This window comes from Schistocerca piceifrons, chromosome 3 (assembly GCF_021461385.2).
Source record: "Schistocerca piceifrons isolate TAMUIC-IGC-003096 chromosome 3, iqSchPice1.1, whole genome shotgun sequence".
NCBI classification, from domain to species: domain Eukaryota; kingdom Metazoa; phylum Arthropoda; class Insecta; order Orthoptera; family Acrididae; genus Schistocerca; species Schistocerca piceifrons.
In genome coordinates, this window is record NC_060140.1 from 777,257,504 (window position 1) to 777,283,707 (window position 26,204).

The 26,204-nt window shown below is 42.9% G+C and overlaps 1 protein-coding gene across 1 annotated transcript in view; it reads right to left on the reverse strand.

Annotated features, from left to right (window-relative positions):
- The window catches only part of LOC124788190 (SUMO-activating enzyme subunit 2), a 130,859-nt gene that overhangs the window by 79,453 nt on the left and 25,202 nt on the right, over positions 1–26,204 (reverse strand). Inside the window, exon 2 of the mRNA XM_047255356.1 lies at positions 632–786. Within this exon, the coding sequence (XP_047111312.1) occupies positions 632–786 (155 nt within the window). The remainder of the gene's footprint in view (positions 1–631; positions 787–26,204) is intronic.

Genomic DNA, 26,204 nt, shown 5'->3' on the forward strand with positions numbered 1-26,204 from the left:
CTTAACTCTTCCAATATCGATATTTCCATAACTTGAACTTCTGAGGAAAAACTGACCCTCCTGACACTCTCCCGATATTTCTGACAAACACAGCAAGAGCGTATCCAGGTTACGGGGAAATAGGATCGCTTCTGGGGGCTTATACAACAGAAGGAATGCCATGGCACAGCAGTTTAGAAATATAGAGTGTTTAGAAACAACTGTGTTGGTTGGCTCACAGGGGGCAATATGGGCAAGTTGCCAACTGGTCGGAGTTGCGGGACTGAATATAATTGACATGTGTAATACAGGGTGCAAATAATTTTATCTTATACAGCACAACGAGAATTGACAATGATGATTCAAAATCAGTTTGCACAATAAAAACCTGCTGCAAGTTCAGTGATGGTTGCTAATATATAGGAAGATAAATTGCAGATTCGTTCACTATGGAAATGAAAAACTCATAAGAATATAAAATTAACAATTCTGGCTTGAAACAGGCAGCCCCAGCATTTCGGATCCAAAGCATTAACAGTGACAAAAACTTTCTGACAAAAGTACAAGATAGTGTTGCAGTAGTATTTTTCGGTTTTGATTAGCAGTTTAGTTATTTAATATATAAAAAAAAATTTACTCTGAGTTTTATTACCTTGTTATGTTGGCATGGTGAGCCTTAATATTGACATCTGGATTAAATCTGAGTGCACTTTCACGAGCCACCTTAGCTTTAGATTCTCCAACATGGCGTTTGTGGAACAGAAATTGTCGGTTGAGGTTACTAACATCAATGGTATCTAAATCAACCTGTAAAACGTGAAATATAATCAACAAAAGAACTTTGGTTCAAAAATATATGGTTATACACGATGAACATTAACATTTAAATGAAGTAAACAAAGAAACAGGAATGTACAGACTGTTAAAAGTATCAGTGTCTAATCACACTTCTGTATGAAGCAATTTTTGTTTCTCGGCAATTCGCACAATTCTTGTTGACTCTATCTAACAGTAAACTCCAATGGAAAGTCCAGGATTGAATAATTAAAAATGAGGAAACGATAGACTGCTACTCACTACATAGGGGAAGGAGGCATAGTGTAGTAGCCACGTACAACGAAAAAGAATGTTAGAAATATTTCAGCTTTCAGAGAAAATCACTCTTCAGAAGCACCAAACATGTGCATGTGCACACAGAGGAGGAGGAGGAGGAGGAGGAGGAGGAGGAGGAGGAGGGGGGGGGGGAAGGGGGGGGAAGGAATGAACAAGTTGGGTAGTGAGGGAGGGGGCAGGGTAAAGGGAGAGGAGATAAATAGAGAAAAGGATTATATAGGTGCGTTATAAGGATATGAGGTGTGTGAGAAAAGTAACGAGTCTGACTTTTTATTAACGAAAGTTTTAATTTTTTTCAAATAACGGTATTGTCCCCTTCAAAGTAGTTCCTGTGGGCAGCTATGAACCATTGGAGCTGCTGTTCCCAGTCTTGGTAGCAGCAATGAATGTTTTTTGAATGTTCTCCAGAGTCTAATATGATGTCTTTTTCAAAAAAAAAAAAAAAAAAAAAAAAAAAAAAAAAAAAAAAAAAAAAAAAAAAAAAAACCTCAGATTAGATGAATAAAGGCGCTGTAGAACAAACTGGAATGCCTTTTGGGGTAAAAAATTCTATGATGGAAGTGCAGCACCCCTTATCTGCAATGTCCAGTCTCACTTGATTCACCCTTTTCCTGAGCCTTTCAAGGACATCTTTGTAAAATACTTGGCTGACAGTTTGTTTTGGATGAGCAAATTCTTTGTGCACGATACCCCTACTGTTAACAAAGTAAGTCAGCATTGTTTTGATCTTTGATCTGCTACACCTACATCTAAAAGATACTCTGCAAGCCACCGTACAGTGCATGGCAGAGAGTATCCCATACCACTACTAGTCATTTCCTTTCCTGTTCCACTCACAAATAGAGCAAGTAAAAACGATTGTCTGTGTGTTTCCATTTCAGCACTAATTTCTTGGATCTTATCTCTGTGGTCCTTACATGTGATGTATGTTGGGGGCAGTACAACCATTCAGCAGGCAGCTTCAAATGTTGGTTCTCTAAATTTCCTCAATAGTATTCCTCGAAGCATCTCTGTAACACCTGTGTGTTGTTCAACCAACTGGTAAGAAATCCAGTAGCTTGTCTCTGAGTTGCTTCGATGTCCTCCTTCAGCCTGACCTGGCAGAGATCCCAAACACTTTAGCAGTATTCAAAAATAGGGCACATCAGTGTCCTATATGCAGTCTCCTTTACAGATGAACCATACTTTCCCAAAATTCTCCCAATAAGCCAAAGTTAGTCATTTGCCTTCCCTTCCACAGTCCTCACACGCTCGTCGAGCTTTTTTTGGTCATGGAGATGTCTCACTACGCCACTCCTCACTTTGCCATTTTGTCCAAGGATCATACACAAAAATTCAGGATACACCACCTGTGATCACATGACTGCACCATTCAGGGTCATTGGCAATCTTCTCAAGATAAACATACGTTTCTTCGGTTGTCCTTCTGCTTGACTGTGATGTTTTTGGCACAAACCTTTCACATGAGCAAATCTTCAGTAAAAATTTGATGTATGGTGAAAGTAATTAAGTTTAACAGGTCACTCATCATGCTAATTGTTAAACGCTAGTCTGATCTCTCAGAAGCAAGCACACATTCGACGTTTTCTGAAGTTGAAGGTCTCCCTCAGCGAGGTTCACTTCCATCATGTTTCCGACCTTAAAAAAAATGATTTGTGCCAGAGAAAAACTTGTACCCTTGATAAGAAATGTTCCCCATAGGCCTGTTTCAGCTTTTCAAAGGCCACACTCGTGGATCTCCAAAGTTTAACATAAAATTCAATTGCATAATGTTTGCTCTAAATTCCACCGTTCTACTTTCATAACACACAATGAAAGCGCATCTTTACTGATGGCACTCTCAAAAATCATGTGGAGGTTGTATGGAGCTGAAACTTGGACAGAGTGTCTGGAGGGTATGAACACACCAATCTACACAAGCAGAACACAGCATTGCAAGATTGTTTGCATTACTGTCAGTCTCAATACTTTACTGACACACCTTGTAGAAGGCGTATGTAGTATTGGTGCAGGAACAGGGGAGAGGATAGGCAGGTGGATAGGGACTAGCAAAGGTAGAGGGCAGGGGGAGGGTTTAGAGGAACAAAGAATATGTTGTAGGGAGAGTTCCCACCATCGCAGCTCAGAAAATATGGTGTTGACGGGAAGAATCCAAATGGCACAGGGTGTGAATAAGTTGTTAAAGTAAACCTCAGTTTGTAACTCACATAGCTGCTTACACAGATGGCCCTACCTTTAATGGGGTAGTGGATTCCAATGACAGGACTGGAGTAGGTGGAAGTGGGAGGATGTATGGGACATGTCTACATTTACATCTACGTCTATACTCTTACAAACCACTGTGATATGCACGGCTGAGGTACACCCAATTGTACCAGTTATTAGGGTTTTCTCCTGACCCATTCAGCCGGCCGCAGTGGTCTAGAGGTTCTAGGCGCTCAGTCCGGAACCGCGTGACTGCTACGGTCGCAGGTTCGAATCCTGCCTCGGGCATGGATGTGTGTGGTGTCCTTAGGTTAGTTAGGTTTAAGTAGTTCTAAGTTCTGGGGGACTGATGACCACAGATGTTAAGTCCCATAGTGCTCAGAGCCATTTGAACCATTTTTTTGACCCATTCATGTATGGAGCACAGGAAGAATGTTTGACTGAAAGCCTCTGTGCATACAGTAATTATTCTAATCTTATCCTCACTATTCCTATGTGAGCAATACACAGGGGATTGTAGTACATTCTTAGAGTAGTAATTTAAAGTCAGTTCTTGAAACTTTGTTACTAGACTTTCTCGGTGTAGTTTACGTCTGTTTTTCAAGAGTCTTCCAGTTCAGTTCCTTCAGTATCTCTGCGACACTCTCCTACGGGTTAAACAAACCTGTGAACATTCGTGCTATCCTTTTCTGTATACATTCAACATCCCCTGTTAGTTCTATCTGGGGCAGGTACCGGACACTTGAGCAATATTCTAGAACTGGTTGAACGAGTGATTTGTAAGCAATCTCCTTTGTAGATTGAGTGCACTTCCCCAGCACTCAACCAATAAACCAAAGTCCACCACCTGCTTTACCCATAACTGAGCCTATGTAATCATTCCATTTCATATCCCTGCTAAGGCTAAGTGGTACATCAGGCATTTAGGGGAGTTGGCCGATTCCAACAGTGACTCACTGATATTATAGTTATACGATACTATGCTTTTTCATTTTGGGGTCATTCCATGTCAAGTGGTCTCATTCCATGTCAAGTGGTCTAGAGGCTCCCACATGACCCTCATGGATTTTGATGAAATTTTGTATGAACATTCATACATGTTCTCAATGAACACTGGTACAGTTTAAGTTTCAGAAATTCAATACTTTCAGAGATACAGTCACTTGTTTAAGACCATCGCACAGCTTTCTATAGTTCATCCTTGAATTTTCAGCAACTTTGAGATGAGATATATCTAAGTATTTGCGTGAAAGAAACAAAACTTGGCCATCTTATACAACTTTTAGAGCTCTTTAAAGTAAAATATTAAGAAAAGGATTTCTGAGCAATTTTCATATAGAGAATTTGAATCAAAGTTGGGCAAAAAAATAGCTGTTTAAAAAAATGCAAACTTTAGTTTTTTATATCTCCAAAAGTAATTGTGGGATGTACATGAAACTTTGCACACCATAACTCACCAACACAAGGTCTTAGAATATAAAATTTCATTCTCCTATTGCTTTCCATTATTTCACAAATCTAGGGTGAAGTTGACGATTTTTCAAAAAGTGCTAAAAATGGGTATTTTTAGTCAAATTTCTCAAAGAAGTGTTTACTCCAAACTCTTCTAAACTATGGTCACTAGAAAGAGCATATTTTAAAATATCTAGAAAAGTGGATTTGGTTTTGCAATGCAAGCATATAAGGCCCTAAAAAGTAGCATCATCAAAGAGGCGCACTAGAAGTTTGAACACATTTTTCTGGCACTCAAATTATACCTGAAATCTTTTATTTTGCTTTATACATGTTTATTAATGTCTGGGATAAGTGAAATAAAAAGTCCTGATGAATATGACCTAGCTTAAGTCCGAATAGCAAAAGAATAAAAATAGAAACAATGTTATTTCTTAATTGTCACCCCCTCCCCCACCCTCTCTCTCTCTCTCTCTCTCTCTCTCTCTCTCTCTCTCACACACACACACACACACACACACACACACACACACACACACACACACAATTATTATTAAGAATGAATGTAAATCGTAAGATTTATTTGCATAATCATCTAATTATTAGTTGCCTGTTTAATGAACAACACCAGCTTACTGATGGAAAAGAAGTGTATAAATGAGTTGCTATGGTCCATGGTGGCTTAACCACTGCTAGTTTCATTTCACCTGAGAAAACCAGCATTCCCATTGCCATAGGGGCCATGCCCAATAGCTTGGCAACAACAGCCACGGGTGGGTTTCTTTACCACAGGATCCCAAGCCTGATAAGGGTTTCTTTAGAAAGGTTCCCAAGCCTGATAGTAAAATTATTTAAGGCCTTGTGTAAAATTAGAAGGCACTCTTGGATTCCTTAGATTGTTTCCTCTAACCTAGTTCAATTTTTGATATGCTACATTAATTTTCTGATGAATATCAAGAGGAATGGTGTATTGCCGGCCAGACAAATTTACTGATGGAGCTGGAATTGGTGGCCAATAAAATGAATTTACTGGGCCATGTGGGTGCATAAAGTTTATTAATGCATCCCTTTGCTCTGTGGAGGTCTCACAGATATCCCAATCCACCACACGTTTTCATGGATGCATGCAACATATTGTCCTGGTTGGAGAGCAGACATTAATGTGGTGTCACTGCCAGACACTACACTTGCTAGGTGGTAGCCTTTAAATCGGCCGCGGTCCGTTAGTATACGTCGGACCCGTGTGTCGCCACTGTCAGTGATTGCAGACCGAGCACCACCACACGGCAGGTCTAGAGAGATTTCCTAGCATTCGCCCCAGTTGTACAGCCGACTTTGCTAGTGATGGTTCACTGACAAATTACGCTCTCATTTGCCGAGACGATAGTTAGCATAGCCTTCAGCTATGTCATTTGCTACGACCTAGCAAGGCGCCCTTATCAATTGCTATTTATCTTGTGATGCATGTACCGTCAGACCGATGTTCACCAATTATGGATCAAAGTTAAGTATTCCAACAGATACGTACTTTTCTTGCTAGTATAACTCCTTTAACTGTTCCAGACCTCACGCCAGCCTGCGTGAGCTTAAACGTGTGCCTTTCGGCTTCACCTCCTAGTGGCTTGGCTGTCTTGCCAAGTCACAACAATTAATATGCCTCCTTCATTACTGTGACCCATTTTAGCTAGAAAAGATTAACAATCATTTGAAACTCTGCTGACCTGAATTGTTGTTTCATCAATACGTAAAAAGTGATGATTTTCTCTTAGTGCCTGCTACAGTTTGTCCAAGTTTAAACCTCTCTTCTTGCGACACAATATTTTTTTTTTTCAATTTCATCTTTACTGACGAAAACAAATTTAATTCCATTAATGTTTTCAGAGCAGAAGTGAAACAGATCTAGGGGAGTAAGAATTTGTCCATTAAGTGGCCGTTGCAAGCTTGCTCTTGCTGCTAACCGCTTTGTTGAACCTCCAATCCCATCACAAGGTGATTTCCCATGACTAGTAGCAAAAAAATTCCATTCGGCTGTCATTCCAAACTCACTCTTATGATAGCACAAATTTAGGAAATTCTTGAAATTTTTATATTGAGCACTGGAGCCATCACTGAAATAACGAATGTGGGATATCAGTACAAACCATGCTTTTATATATTTGACAAGCTCCTTGATAAAAACGTGAACTGTAATAGTGTCATGCCGCAAACAATCACTGATAATGCAAAAACTTAAAGATTCTACTTTCTCATTTTGACGAAAGTAGATAACAAATGGATGAATTGTTGCTTGACTATTGTCCCAGTGGAAGCCCTGCACAGCATCCTGAATGATAAAAGAATAATTTTCTGCAAGATCCATTAGGACAACAAGTTCTTCGTCTTTCAGATGACATTTAAGGCCTTTAAGATGCAAGCTTTGATGCTTGGCAATGTAATGATGGCACGACAGACTCCATATTTTATTTTTTACATCTTCAATAAATTCATCCACTACCATTTGCTTCATGTCCAGTGTGGCCCGATCGGTATGTATCCATTGCTTAAACACAATAACTTCCTGTGGCTCATGATCTAGGAAATAGCTGGTAATTTCAGATGCTATAGCTTCGGGCCCAGGACACCTTACAGAGCGATGTAGCATGCACTGTTTAGAGTTCAAACTGCAAACTGCCTCACTGAGAATCTCCTTATAATTTTCACATATACCAGCTCCACTAAGCATAAGATTAACATTTTGGTGAATTGCACAGACGCAAACTGCATGCATTCCAGCTTATCCTACTGTTACGCACCATTTGGGTCTAAGTTCACAAAACTTTGAGAACCCTATTTCGGGACAATTTATATTCTTATAGATAACATACATTTCCCCTAAATTGCAAAGTAACAATCTTTTCTGCATGTATGTCTTTCAATCTAAAAGTTTAACTGAAATACTATCTTTTTTTCGAGGGCACACCCTACTATACTCATCATCTTCAAAAAAATTTTGCACTCTGCTAGCAACTTCTGCTGGTAATTTCCTACTTTGCCTATTTTCGGGAAGTGCCAGAATGCCCTTCTCTGCCTTAAGCTTCCGAGCATTCTCACCATTCTTTCGGACACGCCGAACTGAGCTGCTGTTTGACTGTCCAACTTGCAGGTGCCAAGGTTAAAATTTGCATCTGTTCTTTATGAATTGCATTCTGCATCTTGGCTTTCAGTTCAGTCAGCAAATGTGCATAGTCGGCACAGTTTCCACATTCCTTAATTTCACTAGCATCTTCAATTTGTCTGTTTACTCTCATTGCATTTACAAGTCTGTTTTTAATCACATTTTGAGCCTTTTGAATTTTCTTCTTCACATATTGGGGCTAATCTCTGTAGCTTACTGTTCTCTTCAGGGGTGAAATACCGATAGACAATAAGCTACTATTTAATTCTTCTTTTGGTGTAAAGTCCTCATCAGAAAGTGATGGGGCTGATCAAGCTTCGTCCAAGTGTTCATTTAAGGTAGTCCTGCAAGCCGGACAAATTTTCTGCCTTGGCTTTATGTTATTAACAAGCTGCTTCTTCAACATATTAGCTGTTTCAATATCAAGATTGTGAATTCCTACCTTAACATTATGATTCACCTTCCCAAAGGGATTGAAGCATTTTTTTGGTAACCTCTCATATTGTGTCAATAACAGGGCTTCATGGTGTAGGCAAACTTGAGAGGTATTGTCCAGCTTTGCTTCAGAACGTCAGACCAACAACTCTTTTCCTCATCACTAAAATCCGCAAACCATTTTAAAGCAGCTTTTTTTGGCAAAGAAAGTGACATGACACTTTGTTTCACTATCTCCTCGCTCTTGAGCAGGAACGTATGCTGTTCTGTTCTGCATCCATCTCTAATCAGTAACTAAATAACGTATTTGGCCTCCAAGTGCAAATTATAATCTGCTTAAATTTCAGACAAATTGCTACTGAATGAAATTATACACAATGTATAATACCAATGAAAAAATCTAATAAGAGATATATGCTATAAAAGATACAATCAAAACAATTTTTTGTAAATTAGATCACAAACTTTGATGGTCTTACGAATCACTTAACAAGCCACACTCGGTCAAGAGAACACACTCACAATGCTGCAAACACACCACTGAAATACTGATTGTTCAAACAAGGCTCACAATAATGAAACAATCTGATTGGTAAATTAATTGTTGTCATTATATTTTCTATAAACAGTGAGTCTTGTGAATTTTCTCTGTGAAACTAGTGGTTACGTATTTACCAAGGTAGTAGGCTACATTTAAGTGTGATTAAATACAAAATTAAAACTCTTAGATGTTTAACCAACCAATTTTAAATGTTTCCCTAATAACTTTAAGACAAAAATTCACAGGTTACAACAGCTAGGTATTAAAATCTCTGCAATATTGACTGGAAAATTTACATCACTTGATGTGTGATTCAAGCAAACAGATTCTTTTTTGGAAAAATGTTTTATACAATTGAATCCAAAAATTAGGTCTTCATTTTCCACTTGTAAATTTTTACAATTTTGAGAAGTACAAAAAATATGAAGCTATTATTCATGGAATTCTTTATGATCTCTCTCTCTCTCTCTCTCTCTCTCTCTCTCTCTCTCTCTCTCTCTCTCTCTCTCTCTCTCTTTTACAAATGAGAAGAGTTTTATGCAGTTGAACGCTTACGATAAAAGCAGAAGGGCTACTTATAGTTCAAGTTTTTCTGACAGTCTCATTGCCTATTTACCAGATCTTTTTATTTCAATTATTCAAGGCACTAATAAACATTTATCAGGCATAATAAAAGGTTTCAGGTATAATCTGAGTGCCAGAAAAATGTGTTCAAACTTCTAGTGCACCTCTTTGATGATGCTACTTTTTAGGGCCTTATATGCTTGCATTGCAAAACCAAATCCACTTTTCTAGATATTTTAGAATATGCTCTTTCTAATGACCCTAGTTTAGAAGAGTTTGGAGTAAACACTTTTTTGAAAAATTTGACAAAAAATTCCCCTTTTTAGCACATTTTGAAAAATCGTCAACTTCACCCTAGATTTGTGAAATAATGGAAAGCAATAGGAGAATGAAATTTTATATTCTAAGACCTTGTGTTGGTGAGTTATGGTGTGCAAAGTTTCATGTACATCCCACAATTACTTTTGGAGATATAAAAAAACTAAAGTTTGCATTTTTTTAAACAGCTATTTTTTTGCCCAATTTTGATTCAAATTCTCTATATGAAAATTGCTCAGAAATCCTCTTCTTAATATTTTACTTTAAAGAGCTCTAAAAGTTGTATAAGATGGCCAAGTTTTGTTTCTTTCATGCAAATACTTACAGAGATATCTCATCTCAAAGTTGCCGAAAATTCAAGGATGCACTATTGGAAGCTGTGCTATGGTTCCAAACAAGTGACTATATCTCTGCAAGTATTTAATTTCTGAAACTGAAGCTTTACCAGTGTTCATTGAGAACATGTATGAATGTTCATACAAAATTTCATCAAAATCCATGAGGGTCATGTGGGAACATTTCTCGGTATTAGACCACTTGGCACGGAATGGCCCTTTGTATAGGGCAAAATTTTACATTTCTGTCCATTCTGAGCAAGTTGCCAATCTCTGCATTTGGGTCTACTGCAGGAATATGAGCCACGAGGGATGGGGTTGGGAGCAGGTGTGTAATAGTGACAGAATAAGGTCGAGATGGAAATGTACTTCTGCAAAAGCCTAATTAAGACTCTTGGCATATTTGGAGAGCAACCATACATCACTAAATGTGTGATGACCACAGGTAGCTGGTTGTATGGAAGGGACTTCTTTGTGTGGAATGGGTGGTAGAGATGGATCGTTCACGAACTAATGGGTCCAAAGGAACAGTTCACCAAAATGAACGGAAGGACTGAGGAACAAATTCTAAGTCTTTCATAGTTCACCTCAGTCGCGGCTTTCTACTTACAGTTCCCGGGAATGGGAAACTGTAGATTTCATGCCTGCAACGGCACATCGGCCGGTCTCATTCCAGTCTTGGTCCCATTCCCGTCTGCCTCAGTCTCAGTCTCCCTCGGCCGGACTCATCCTCCTTCGCGTGGCAACTTGCCTCAGTTCCACTGCCGACCACTCCTAGTTAATTCAGTATCGAGTTGTTGTTTGTTTCATTCGCCCATTGTAGGTCAGTTTCAAACCGTTTTTGAACTCTGGACTCTGGCTCTTTTCATTTCTATTCAGTGTCCACAACCGGTAATTAAAATGTATTTTATAATTACGTAAACTACATAAAAATTACGTCGTATGTAATACATACATATTTTCAGACAACAAAAGGGCATATCAGCTTACTTCACTATTTCGATAAACAGCAGAAAACATACTAATAAAAAGACAAGTATTTTTGTTATTACACATGCAAAGGAAGTCGGCACGGCACATAGGAGTGGCAATTTTCCATCTTTTTTTGAGCCAAGGTAAAACAGCATGTTCATTGTTATGGAAGACAGACCAACTTACAACTGAATGAAGCCCGTGCTCTAAAATCTAGTGCCTGGTGCCTAAATTTTTAAAGAGAATACAATAACTTCTACAATATTATTTCAGTGGTACAGGGTGGCGCATGAAAAATCGGACCCGAGTACTAGACTGCTCATTGTCGACCACCAAACATCATCTATTGTTTTGAAGTTGTTGTTTGCATTAACTTATTCGTTATTTCTTTACTGCCTAATTATTACATTTTTATCTATTTTGCTTGTAGCAGTCAACAAATCATGCGTAATTGGCAAGCAGTCTGTATTCGGGGTCGGTTTTTCGTGCGCCATCTTACATTTTGCAGAATCACGAAAATTACTTCCACAAGTGTGTGAGAATTCTGTAATGAATAAAAACTCTGTACTCCAGAGGGGAGACAAGTGCCCCCTCTTGGCGCCTTCCATCTTCAATCACCTTCGCTGCTAATTTTCAATTTTTCATAAGAACCTCACAAATGAACGGTGAACGAGTAAAAATGAACGGTTCCCAGAAAAGAGCGATCACCAGTGAACCAGTTCCAAGGATGAACGAGTCTGCCCATCTCTAATTGCTGGTGACAGGTAGTCTGATGTCGATGGAGGTACTGAAGTAGCCATTGAGGAAGGTGGCTGAGCAGGGCCAAGTGAAGCAAATGTGAGAGAAGGTGTTGAGATTCTGGAGGAATGTGGATAGGGTGTCCTCACACTCTTGGTCCAGGTCATGATGATATATGAGTCTGAACAAGGTGACTGGGTTGTGATTCTGGTTGGTTAGGACGGATTCCTCTAGCTTGTCCATAACTAGGCTAGCATATGACAGTGCTTTGCAGGTGCCGATTGTTACATCATTGATATAATTATAGGCGATGCCTTAAAAGGAGAAGTAATTCGAGCATACACCTTAATGACCTCACATAACCCAATTACACCTCTCTCTCTCTCTCTCTCTCTCTCTCTCTCTCTCTCTCTCTCTCTCTCTCTCTCTCCACACACATCCACCTGCATCCAACCCTATTATAGTGTTTTTTACCCCCAAGAGTTATTTGGAAAGAAAGGTCCGATTTCTTAAACAAACCATCAAATTAAATTAAATTAAATAAAAGAACTGTTTTTATTTAATTCCTTACATGTTTCAACTATCTGGGACACAATTAGCAAGTGTGGTATGCACACTGATCCTTGTCTTACAGAAGCAGTTCAAAATTTCCAGCACTTCGGACAAATAAACAGATAAAATCATTCATCAATTTGTGCAATTACCATTGTAAATTTGTAAAAGGTTTCGCAAAAATAGTTGAACCTTTGAACAGGCTACTCAACATGGGTGAAAAGTTTCTGTGGACACAGGAGCGCCAGCTAGCATTGGAGAAACTGAAGGTCGCACTTATTTCGGATCCTATGTTGGTTTTTCCAGATTCTGGAAACAAGTTCATCCTGTCTTGTGACACTTCTAACGAAGTGGTCAGCTGTATTTTGTGTCAGATGATTGATGGACAGGACCATACAGTACCGTACACTTCGAGGCAATTAAATAAGGCAAAACATAACTACTAAACAACTGAAAAGGAAATGTCAGTGGCCAATATACTGTATAACATGTATGGTAGAAGATTCAAAGTTGTGACTGACCATACATCATGGAAAAGGTTGCTTGGTCTAAAAGACCCATCTATTTGTCTAACAAGTTGGGCTCTCAAGCTTGTTCAGTTTGATTACGAGGTTTTGATAAGCCAGGTAGAAAACACACAAATATGGACACATTATCCTGCAAAGAGCCATGATGAGTGCACTTGGCAAGACTGGTTGGTTGGTTTAGAGGGGGGGGGGGGGGGGGGTCATTGGTCCCTTGTTCCCAGTAAAATAATTACACAAGGGAAAGAAGAAAATAAAGGAGACATACAGCACAATAACAGGAGAATGGAAGAACTAGAAGAACGACAGAAGGACAACTAACACTACTATGGACAAAACAGGAAAAGAAAACCACAGAGAGAAGCAAGAAACAGGTACAAGGGATAAAACAAGAGAGCAGATGACCATTTGTGGCCAGCCACTCTGCAACATATTAAAACATCCAGCCTAAAAGCATTAGAATGGAGGACACAAAAGGACAAAGGACATGCGCGAAACTTATACAGAATGATAAAACCCACAATCACATACAAAACATAAAACTAAATTAGCTGATGAGGCATTGTCAGCTAAAATTAAAGGCAATGAGTCCGGTAACTGAAGGGTCCGTCGTCACAGGGCAGACAAAGACGGACAACTCAACAAGATATAGGCCACTGCGCAGCATCGACACTGAGGTGGGTCATCATGGCGCAGGAGGTAGCCGTGTCTCACCCAAGCAGCGTCAATGCGGAGCCGACAGAGAACCACAGAATCCCTGCAAGAGGCCCTCATGGAGGTCTTCCACACATTCGTAGTCTCCTTAATGGCATGCAGTTTGTTGCGTGTACTGAGGTCATGCCATTCCGTCTCCCAAAGCTCCAAAACCTTGCAGGCATAATACTGAATGCAGGTCAGGCCGATCTCCATAAGTGGTTTCCGTATAGCCTGTTTGGCCAGCCTGTCAGCAAGTTCGTTGCCTGGAATTCCGATGTGACCGGGGATCCAGACAAACACCACTCAACGACTGGACCATTCCAGGGCATAGATGGACTCCTGGATGGTCGCTACCAAAGGATGATGAGGGTGGCACTAGTCAATATACTGTAGGCTGCTCAAGGAGTCAGTACACAGAAGAAAAGACTCCCCAGGGCATGAACGGATGAGCTCAAGAGCACGAGATATAGCCACCAGCTCGGCAGTGAAAACACTACAGCCACTGGGCAAAGAATGCTGTTCAATATGTCCTCCATGGACATACGTGAAGCCAACATGATCCATCACCCATCGAGCCGTTGGTGTAAACCACTTCATGGCCTCGGTACATGCCAAAAATCGAGAGGAAGCACCAGTGGAGAGCCATGGGGTTAACCGAGTACTTAGGGCCATGTGAAAGGTCCAGGCGAAGCCGCGGCCTAGATGTACACCACGGAGGGGTATGTGAATGGACCTCAAGTATAGGTGGTAAAGGCAAGGACTCCAGTTCTGAAAGAAGGGATCGGACACAAACTGCAATTGGAAGCCCCGACGTGGACCGCTGATGCTGGAGATGAACAGCAGTGGGTGGGAAAAGGAGACGGTAATTCGGATGTGCAGGAGAACTACAAACGTGTGTAACATAACTGGCCAGCAGTTGTGCATGCCTAACCTGCAATGGAGGGACTCCGCCTTCAACCAGGACGCTGGTCACCGGACTCGTCCTAAAAGCTCCTGTCGCTAGGCGAACGCCACAGTGGTGCACTGGGTCAAGTAAATGCAATGCTGAGGGCGCCGCCAAACCATAACAAGACTCCCATAGTCTGGGCGGGATTGAGCAAGGGCTCTGTAGAGCTGCAGCAGTGTAGAGCGATCTGCACCCCAGTTGGTGTTGCTCAGCCAGCGGAGGGCACTGAGGTGCTGCCAGCACTTCCACTTAAGCTGATGAAGGTGAGGAAGCCAAGTCAATCGGGTGTCGAAAACAAGTCCTAAGAATTCATATGTCTCCACTACACTGAGTAGATTGTCATTAACGTAAAGTTCTGGTTCCGGATGAATGGTACGACACCGACAGAAGTGTGTAATACACAACTTTGCTGGAAACTGTGGGCTAGAGCCCATGACTGCACCTTGTGGATGGCTCCCTGTAGGCGCTGCTCAGCAACACCAGTACTGGTGGAGCAATACAAAATGCAGATGTCGTCTGCATACAGAGAAGGTGAAACAGGACGGCCCTACAGCTGCTGCTAGACCATTAATACACTAAATACAGAGCCCTGCGGGACCCCATTCTCCTGGATATGGGGGGAACTATGGGAGGCACCAGCTTGGATACGGAAAGTACAAAGTGACAGGAAATTTTGGATAAAAAAATTGGGAGTGGGCATCGGAGACCCCACTCATACAATGTGGCAAGGATATGATGTCACCTGGTGGTGTCATACGCTTATCGCAAACCAAAAAATATGGCAACCAGATGTTGGCATCTGGAAAATGCTGTTCGGGTGGCAAACTCGAGGGACCCAAGATTATCAGTGGTAGAGTGACCCTGGCGGAAGCCGCCCTGACATGGAGCCAGTAAGCCACGTGACTCCAGGACCAACCCAACCGCCGACACACCATACGTTCCAGTCATTTACAAATAACATTGGCGAGGCTAATGGGTCGATAGCTATCCACATTGATTGGGTTTTTACTGGGTTTCAGCACCGGAATGATGGTGCTCTCCCGCCATTGCGATGGAAAGACGCCATCACACTGTATTCGCTTGAAGATGATGAGAAGATGTCACTTGTAGTCAGATGAGAGATGTTTCATCATCTGACTGTGGATCTGATCTGGCCTAGGAGCAGTGTCGGGGCAATGTGCAAGGGCGCTGAGGATCTCCCACTCTGTAAATGGGGCATTATAGGATTCATTGTGGTGTGTAGTGAACAAGAGGAGTTTCCCTTCCAGCTGATGTTTGAGAGTGTGAAAGGCTGGGGGTAATTCTCTGACGCAGAGGCTCGAGCATAGTGCTCAGCAAAGTGCTCGGCAATTGCAATCGTGTCTGTAGGTAATACGCCATTTATGTTAACACCAGGAACAGCTTTGGGGCCTGGTACCCGAAAACATTTGATCCTTGCCCAGACTTGGGAAGGTGACGTATGGCACCCAATGATCGACACGTACCTCTCACAACACTCCTGTTTCCGCCTTTTGGTAAGCTAGGGAATGTGGGCATGGAGCCGTTTAAAAGCTATGAGGTGCTCCTGCAAGGGGTACCACTTATGCCGCTGTAGAGCTTGCCGATGCTCCTTAATTGCTTCAGCGACTTCCAAAGACCACCAAGGGACTGCCTTTCGCTGGGGGTGCCCTAAACAGTGAGGGATCACGTTTTCTGCCGCAGAAAGGATTGTTGCAGGTTGCAGTCACCTGCTCAACCATCACATTGATGTTCCTGTAGGGGGGAAATTCAATGGTGACAGCAGAAGTGAAAGTTTCCCAGTCTGCCTTGTTTAAAGCCTATCTGGGCAGTTGTCCATGGGCCTGACAGGAAGATGGGGGTCACTACCACACAGGTCGTCATGTGCTCTCCAGTGGATAGATGGGAGAAGTCCTGGGCTGCAAATAGGTAAATCAATGGCCGAGTAACTACCATGAGCCACACTGAAATGTCTGGTGGCTCCAGTATTTAACAGGCAGAGGTCGAACTGAGACAGTAAAGTTTCAACATCTCTGCCTCGGCCAGTAAGCACGGTGCCACCCCACAAGGGGTTATGGATATTAAAATCTCCCAAAAGTAGGAAAGGTTTAAGAAGTTGGTCAATCAGTGCAGCTAATACATTCAGGGGTACTGCACCATCTGGAGGAAGATATACATTGCACACAGTTATTTCCTGCGTTGTCTTTATTCTGAGAGCCACAGCTTCAAGAAGGGTTTGAAGGGGCACAGTTTCACTACAGACTGAGCTTAGGACATAAACGCAAACTCCACCAGACACTCGATTACAGCCACTACGGTTCCTGTAATATCCCTTATAGCTGTGGACGGCAGGGGTCCACATTGCCAGGAACCAGGTTTCCTGGAGGGCAATGCAGAAAGCACGTGTAAAGCTTGACAACTACCGTAATTCCACTGGAGGATGACGTCATCGTGAGACTGGGAATGCACAGAACATTCAATGAGGCAGTTTACACTTCAGGGTCACCTGCTGCCCCCGACTTATTGCATGAGCAGTCTATATCCATTGTGTCTGAGGGTCTGGTGAGATCTAGGTCCTAAGCGGATGCAAGAATTTCCACCTCATCAGCAGATGCAGAGCTTGTAGGTAGCGGTGGTGTGGGTGTCACTGCAATTCCCTTGGTCTTGGGGATCATCTTTTTGGATTTCTCTCACTGCTCCTCGAGTTTCCCTGGCTGGGAGGACTTTACTGATTCAGTCTCCGGGACTGAGGATGAGTGTGAAGCCCTAGAACCAGCGGCTTTTGGGCTCTTCAGCCACTGGCGGGTGTCATCTTTCCCACCAGCAGAAACCTGAGAAGGGAGTGACTCAAGGCACCCCTTCCTAGTGAGAGGAGCTGAAGAACACTTACACTTTTCTGGTATAGAAGTAGGGACTGATATTTCCAATGGTGGGGGGGGGGGGGGGTCTTGCTCCCAAAGTAGATGGTGCAGGAGCAACAGGGAGGAAAGTGCCTCCCACCATCAAGGGGGCAGGTGTAGTCTTCTAGCTCTGAGAGGTGACTGGGGTTGGCGGAGCTGACAGGGCTAGAACTGTTGTAGTGGCGGTGTAAGATGTCATACACACAGGATGCAGGCATTCAAATTTCCTCTTAGCCTCAGTGTAGGTCAGTCAATCCAGGGTGTTTTACTTTCTGGAGAATTCTGCAGTCAGGCAAGCAAGACAAATGGTGCTCTCCACAGTTGACACAGATGGGAGGTGGGGCACATTGGGATGTGATGGGTGTCCACAATCTCGACATGCAAGCTGGAAGTACAGCATCCTCAAAGGCCAAGATGAAAGCACCGGTGGCAACCTGATTATCTCTTGGACCCTGGTGGACACGCCGAACGAAATGTACACCTCACCGCTCTAAATTGGCGTGCAGCTCATCATCAGACTGCAAAAGAAGGTCCCTGTGAAATAAGATACCCTGGACCATGTTTAAGCACTTATGGGGCGTGATGGTTACAGAAACATCCCCCAGCTTGTCACAAGCAAGTAACGCTTTTAACTGGGCAGAGGATGCCGTTTTGATCAAGACTGACCCAGACCTCATTTTGGACAATCCCTCCACCTCCCCAAACTTGTCCTAAATGCTCAACAAAAAAACTGAGGCTTCATCATCATGAAAGATTCCCCATCAGCTCCCAAACATACAAGATACCGGGGCGAATAAGACCTGCTGCCATCCTTAGCATGACGTTCCTTTCATGGTGTGGCCAGGGAGGGAAACGATTTGGGGTCATACTTTTGTGCGTTGAATTGAGCTTGTGATCGCTTAGAGGCTGCTGGTGTTTCACCACCAGCAAGAGACGATGGATTATGCTTCATTGCGTGTCATCTGCCCTCATGCCACCCACTCCGACCAGGGGCCCTCCCCACAGGCGCCACCCAGCCGCAGCAAAGACCACTTGGAAGGATGGCCATTGCCGGGAGTCTCAATGCTCCAGGGTGACGGGCATCTACTTTGCATACATGGGAAATTAACAGTGCCGGCATCAGCAGAGCGATCCCTGTGTGGTCAGGGGGCTACAACCAACAGGGTACATGGTGGCCACACCACAACGGACTGGCTACCATGCTGGTTATCAGGTGCAACCAAGCAAACAAGTCCATTATCATCGTCAGCGTAGAAAACTATACTGCACAGTTGATAGAAAAATATGCACCCAGGAAGGTGACCTCGCCCAACAGTTGGAGAATGAGTGGAAGTGCAGATCCACGTTGATGAAGGATGTGATAGGTCTCAGCGCATGATTGACACGATGCACCTTGTAAGGTGCCCTTCCCCAATTGGCTCGCTCTTTGGGAAAATTTTGGAAAATGGAGGTCAAACCCTACAGGGGACCATCACATAAAGGCCGAAACATGAGAGACTCCTTTTAGTCACTTCTTACAACAGGTAGGAATACCTCAGGCATATTCTAACCCCAAACCTGCAGGCGGATATTTGGCAAGAGTGTAGTGGAATGGCTGCAGGCACAGGCACAGGCAGAAGATAAGGCTTTAAAGTCACAGTCACACTTCATCATGTACAATGATTTGTTGTGCAGTCAGAGTGATCCCCGCAATTTTTCAAAAGGAAATATTACAACAGGCTCATGACCATGTAATAACAGGTCACAGTGGCTGACGAGGAGCAACAGATAGGCATGTTGTGGAACAGTTTTGGCGGAGGAATAGGAAGTGCGACGTGGACTAGCATGTCAGTGACTGAGTACCATGCGTGCGAAGAGCAGATATTTCACATCACAAAATCTGCTTTGCATAGGTTCCCAGAGGTGTCAAAGCCATTTCAAACACTTGCGCTTGATATCTGTGAACCATATAACAGAACACTTGCAAGGAGTAGGTATGTGCTTACTATCATCAGTATCACGATTTCTAGTAAAGGCAGCAATACCAGTCCAGCAGGTCACTTGGATATTGAAGTTTGGTGTGCCTCATTCCTTAGTCAAGGATCAGGGTATGAACTTCGTACTTGAACTTATGAAACAGCAACGCCATGTGTTACAAATTCTAAATTTCCAAATGAGTCCATTCCACCCTCAAACTAACAATCGGATGGAGCACATCCATAAGATTATTTCAGAAATGCTAAATTTTTATGTGAATGCTAGACACACATACTAGGATACCTATGTCTCATATGTTGTTTCCACATACAACTCTAAAGGTTCATATGAGAACAAGCATGTCACCATTTGAGGCAGTGTACAGGACGATGATGCCATCCCCCTTTGGCGATTCAAGTTATAAGTTAGAACTGAACTTCAAAATAGTGAAGAAATTTGCAAGAAGAATATGGGAGGTATGGAGAAACAAACAAAAGGCAAATGCGAAGGCTCCGGAACGCCATAAACAGCTGAACAGGCGCATGGGCAAACTACCACAGCATTGTGTAGGGCAGTGAGTATTGGTCACTAACACCTATAAACCGAAGGGATAGGCGAAGTAGTTCTTGACCAAATACAACAGTCCATATCAGGTCGTGGAGTTACATCACCGGTTAACGGAATAGTGCTGTTACCTACTACAATGTCTGTTGTTCGCATCAGACAGATGAAACGATTTATGGGTATGGTTGAAGCAGTACCACAATTAGCTGCAACCAATCCACTACGCAGAGATGCAGCAGGTAGAAAGAAGGAAGTTCTAGCAGTTAGACAGTGCATGGCCCATGGAATGTCTTATGCTTTGGGGTCAATTAGTTATGTTGTTAGATTCATAGCAATGTTACGTTCAGTTCTGATATTTGTGTTATGGGTATATTTTGCACTGTGTTGTGCTCGTGTGGATTTACTGTTTTCATGTCATATCCATGCATATTTTTCTTTTTAGGTTTATTGTCAGGTTTTTGTTGCTATTGTTTCTGTTTCTATTTGTCGTTAGTTACTCATTTTGGAAAGACTGAGGGAATGATGGACAGTTCCTTTCATCAGGTAGCAACTTCGTGGATAATAGGGAAATGGGTATGAAAGACATAGGAGGTATTGTTGATTTTGGATTCAATTATGCTACACTTGTTACAGACTCTCTCTCCTTCTCCTGGTCTCTACATTTACAAAACCATCACCCAATCAAACTGAGTCTGAAACCAATACTACATCCTGCTGGACTTAGTCTACTTCTCCATCCAACCATGATCCACCATCACTGCCCCCCCCCCCCCCCCAAACAACCCCCTGCTAACTTTCCAGTTTCCTAACCTCTTACATTGCCTCACCATCATTCCCCAAAACACAGACGGCTCGTGTAATAACTGAGGAGAATATCCTGCCGCTAGGAACTCTTATAGACAGCACCAGTGGCTAAACGTATCCCACCTGATGGTGGATGCTCTTAAAATGATGTAAGATATACGGACATGCGGATAAATATATGATACATCTATAATCCAGTTTCAAAACGACAAGGGACTGATATAACGGAAGAGGATGGTCCGATCCACAACCCATGAGGTACTGCATAAAACATGCAGAACACTGAGGGAATGAGTACAATGAGCTGCCAGGTAAGAGACATGGAAGACCAACAGATTTTCCTGTCAAATGTGAGTTCCACGGATTTCATTGTGTCAACAAACTGAAGAACGAATGGGCCAAGACGTTGGGACAGGGTATGAAACTCCTGGCGCCACCAATTCATAGAGTGTCTTGTCAGCAGAAAAGCAGAAGCCATTATTGATGCTCCACAACTAAAGACGATTAAGACATTGCTGAAGACGCTGCTCAAGTAGACAGGTTCATTGAGAGCTGCAGTAGATCATGAAATCATCGATGAAAAGAGAGCCTGAGATACCTGGATGGAGATGGCAAATAAGATGACACTGAGCACAAAACTCTGTGGCACTCGTCCTCTTGAATACAATGTCCGACAGAATCGATCCCACATGTACCTTGAAAAAATGGTCTTTTAAAAATTGCTGGATACAAAAGGACGGACAACCCTGGAAGCCCTACTCTTACATAATATGGGTAATACTCATCCTGCAGCAGGTGTCATATGCCTTCTCGAGATAAAAAAATATGGCCAGTTTGGCAATTCCACAGAAAATTGTTCGTGATATGAGCTGACAAGGTGAGGAGGTGATCAACTGCACAGCAGTGCCTACGCAATCCACATTGGGTGTTAGTGACGAGATTTCAAGACTCTAGCCATCACACCAACCGAGCATTAATCATATGTTCCATAACCCTGCAGGCGCTACAGGTGAGGGAAATTGGGCAGTAGCTGGAAGGGAGGTGTTTGTTCCTACCAGGCTTAAGTATGAGAATGATAATGGTCTCATGCCAATGGCTTGAAATGTGCCATCTGCCCAAATGTGGTTATATGTATAGAGGAGAACGTGTTGGCCCTCAGGAGATAGGTGTTGCAACATCAGAACGTACACGCAGTCCGGTCCTGGAGCAGATGACCTGGACAAAAGTGTGCACGTTTAAGCTCCCTCATAGTAAAAGCAATATTGTAACTATCACGATTATGGGAGGAGAAAGGTATCGTCCTTGCCTCCGCCATCCCTTTAAGAGGCAGGAAGGGAGGATGGTAGTGGGTGGAACTTGAAATGCCTGCAAAATATCAGCCCTAGGCATTGGAGATATCAAGAGTGTCTGCAATGACATTTTTGCTATGGTCAGAGCAGAAACTTATGAATGAATTGCAGTTCCTGAAAGCACATGGAGATTACTCCAAACAACAAAAGAAGGAGTAAAACTGTTAAAAGAGTTTTGAAAAGAAAGCCAACTAGCTTTTTTGCTACCCCTGAAAATGAGGCGACACTGCAAAAATGGTTCAAATGGCTCTGAGCACTATGGGACTCAACTGCTGAGGTCATTAGTCCCCTAGAACTTAGAACTAGTTAAACCTAACTAACCTAAGGACATCACAAACATCCATGCCCGAGGCAGGATTTGAACCTGCGACCATAGCGGTCTTGCGGTTCCAGACTGCAGCGCCTTTAACCGCACGGCCACTTCGGCCGGCCCGGCGACACTGCACACAGAGCCGTTTATAACAGATACAGTTTGCCATCGGGAGATGATGTTTAAGAACACGGAGAGGTTGTCTATGCACATGGACTGTGTCACTGCATGCCTCAGTCCACCAGGGGTCAAAGGCATGTCACAGCAAGGCGGTGCGACGTATGGAACATTCCGTGGCAGTAAAGGTAGGATGTTTAAAGTATTCTACCTGGTCATCAATGCAGGGGAAATGGTGTTCATCAAAAGTGTCCAGTGAGGAGAAGAGCTACAGTCAGCTTTGGAAAGCTGCCAACTGGTTGGATGCACAGATGGAATAGGCATTAGCAAACAAATGTCACGGGGGAAATAGTCACTTGAGTGTGTGTTGCAAAGAACAGACCACTCGAGACAATCAGCAAGCTGAGCAGAACAGATCAAAAGGTTCAAGTGGGAAAAGGAGTATGTGGAATCTGAAAGAAATACGGGTGTACCTGCGTTCAAACAGATTAGACTGAGTGGCTGAACATATCTACTAGGAGACTGTCTCTCAGACAGGGGTGTGGAGGGCCCCAAAGGGGATGGTGGGCACTGGGAGTCGCCGAGCAGCAAATGGGGAGGCGGAAGTTGAGCAATAAGTAGCAAAATGTCTGCCATGGTGATGGCAGAAGACGAGGGTGAGTAGACTCTGCAAACAGACAAGGTGAAATCAGGAAGGGAAAGACAGCAACAGCTTGAAGCCAGATGTGTAAGGAAATGGCGTGACTATAGACATCATCTTAAATGAGCAACATGAATCCCCCCAAAAGGTTCAGAGGCTGCAGGATCCCGGTCCACTCACCCACAGGTCACACCTCGCAGACTCCAGATAGAGTGGCCAATCAGCACAGAGGAACGTACCAGCTCAGGCAGTCACCCCTCCCTGGGCATGGCCTTTACATTGGGGTATGTACAAGCCCTACTTGTCGATCTGAGGCTGGGAATTAGGCATTACCCAGTCACCTTTTAAATGTCAAATGTGTAGACCGGCCTTCAAGAAAGCACAGAGAGGGAGAAGAAGAAGAAGAAGAAGAAAAGGAAAAAGAGAGACCTCAAACACCAAAGCAGAGGAACGGTAAGAAAAGGAAGGGCAGGGAAAGAAAGATGGGTGGACAGGATGAATGCATACACAGTTTTATCAGGAACTTCATTTTCTTGAAGACGGCATACGACTTGGTCCCCAAGGGAGGAGAAAAGACCAGCAGGAGAAAAAACATGCAGCACATAAAGGGAAGTAGCACTCCAAAAGTTGGGGTCTGGTGGTAGCCAGGCATGTACTCACCAAAGAGTGGTCAGCCCCCTAGGGACCATTTAGAGGAATTCTTCCTAATCACGTGAAATCTTAATGATCTGGACCGAGAGTGAGGACACACTATCCACATTTTTCTAGAACTTCAATACCTTCTCCCCATTTGCTTTACCTATTCCTCCTCAGATCACCAAGTCACCTTTCTAGATGTGCCCAAAGCCATCACTTTATTTTCCCTCAACCAGTTTTCTCCTAGTGTCTGCAGCTTCGATGTGCAAGGCCCATTACAATCTAAGGGGTACTTTTCTTACATCATCACTGTCATTTTCATTCTCACAGTTCTCACTTATCACACAAATGAATTAGCGAGCCTGGCTATGAAACAGACACCAAGGTCATAACTGTCACGTTGTAGAGCATGCCCTGCAACAGGATATTGTGTGTTGCCAATGTACACCTTCTGCATGAGTCCACTCATCCTAACTGATAACTGGTGGTAGTCATGATGATGTAAAAGGCCGAACAGTGTTTACACAACAGCTGGTATACATGTTTTATCACAGGTGGCTCTCCTTTGATAGTATATGTTCTGCTAGTTACAGGACTGGTATAGATGGTGGTAAGAGGCTGCATGGAGCAAATCTTGTAGCGGGGACAGTCGAGATGTAGGGTAGGGAGACGAGTGCAGACGGACCATAGGGTCTGACAAGGATAACGCGGAGATTGGGAGAGTGATGAAAAGCTATTCTACCTGTGGCAGGCAAAATCTCCGACAGAATGGACCTGATTTTAGAAAGTCATAGTCTTGTCGAAGTAGCTGATTAATACATTCAAGACAAGGAGACTACCAAGTGACAAGTGGTGTATTCCGAAGTTGTTTTTTGGAGGTATTGTCAGTGCCAGGATTGGATGTTACGGCCCGAGAAATCTGCTTTTGAACTTGTCTGGTGGGTTAATTAGATCCAGTGAAGACTGAGGTGGGAATGCTGGTGTATTACAGTAAAGAGTCTGCATCCGAACAAATACATTTGCCTCGAATGCCAAGGCTGTATGAGAGCGAATGTTTGACATGAAAAGGATAGCAACTGTCAAAATGAAAGTGCTGTTTGTTCGTGTAGCTGATCGATGGTGAAGATGATATCAATGTCACGGAAAGTGACATGGGATTTGGAATAGGACCCTGTGAAATTAATTGGGAAAATGTATTTAAGAGATTCCAGAAATTTTAACACGTCAGCATAACCACGAATCCATAGAACAAAGATGTCATCAATGTAGAAACGTTCAGCAGCACACAGATCACATATATGAGGGATGCTGGTATAGAGGGAGGGTAGAATTGATGGTGACAAGCAAGGAGTGGAATGAGCACAGATTGCAGTCCAGGAAGTGATTGGTGTCTTTAATATATGAGGGAAGTCTTTCTACTATGGGTTGCAGGTGCTGATCAGCTAATGCAGATAAATGTTTGGTGGGAGTCTTGAGGGGGGGCACATGGTTTGGGTAGCGTAAGTTCCATGGATTGAGGTGTTAGTCCAGGGCTTAACAACTGGCCTGTTTTGAGCGCGAGTACTCGCGTCTGCTCAGGCACGTGCTCGTGAGCAGGTGCAAGGTCGCGGAGTAGGGAGGGAGGGGAGGGAGGGGAAATGCGCGCGCACGTTTGAATGTGATCTCGCGTTCTTAGCAGATTTAACTAGCCATCTGAATGCTTTGAATATTTTACTACAAGGTAAAGATCTGCTAATTACTCATTTCATAGACCGAATACGAGCTCTTAAAATGAAATTGATACTTTGGGCGAGTCAGCTGGAAACAGGAAACCTAGCTCATTTTCCTAAATTATCATCCATGCAAGATGTTCACAAACACTGTTAACGTTATTCACATAGTTTAGTTGATCAGCGCTTTCAAGATCTGACAGCACTAGACAGTGATTTTGATCTGTTCTCTCCATATTCAGCGAATATTTAAGAGATTTGTCCTGAGCTGCAGCAAGAAATTATTGACCTGCAGTGTGACAGAGAATACAGAGACAAATTTCAGAACAAGAAAAACATTTTGGAATTCTACAGACACTTCCCTCAGGATAGATTTCCTCGTTTGCACAAACTGGCGGCTACAATAATATCAATGTTCGGTTCCACGTATGTTTGTGAACAACTGTTCTCTGCAATGAAATGTAACAAGACGCGCCTGAGAAACGCATTGTCTGATTGAAATTTGAACTGCACGCTGCACCTAAAATGCACAAGAACAATTACTCAGAACATAGACGCAATTGTAAAGGGCAAAAAGTACAAGATAACCGAGAATCCCACACTTCAGTGACACCTTTTATTGTGTAACAGTTCACAAATTAATGCGAATGTAGAGGCATACACTAAGCTAATAAAATTATGTGGCATGTGTACATTCT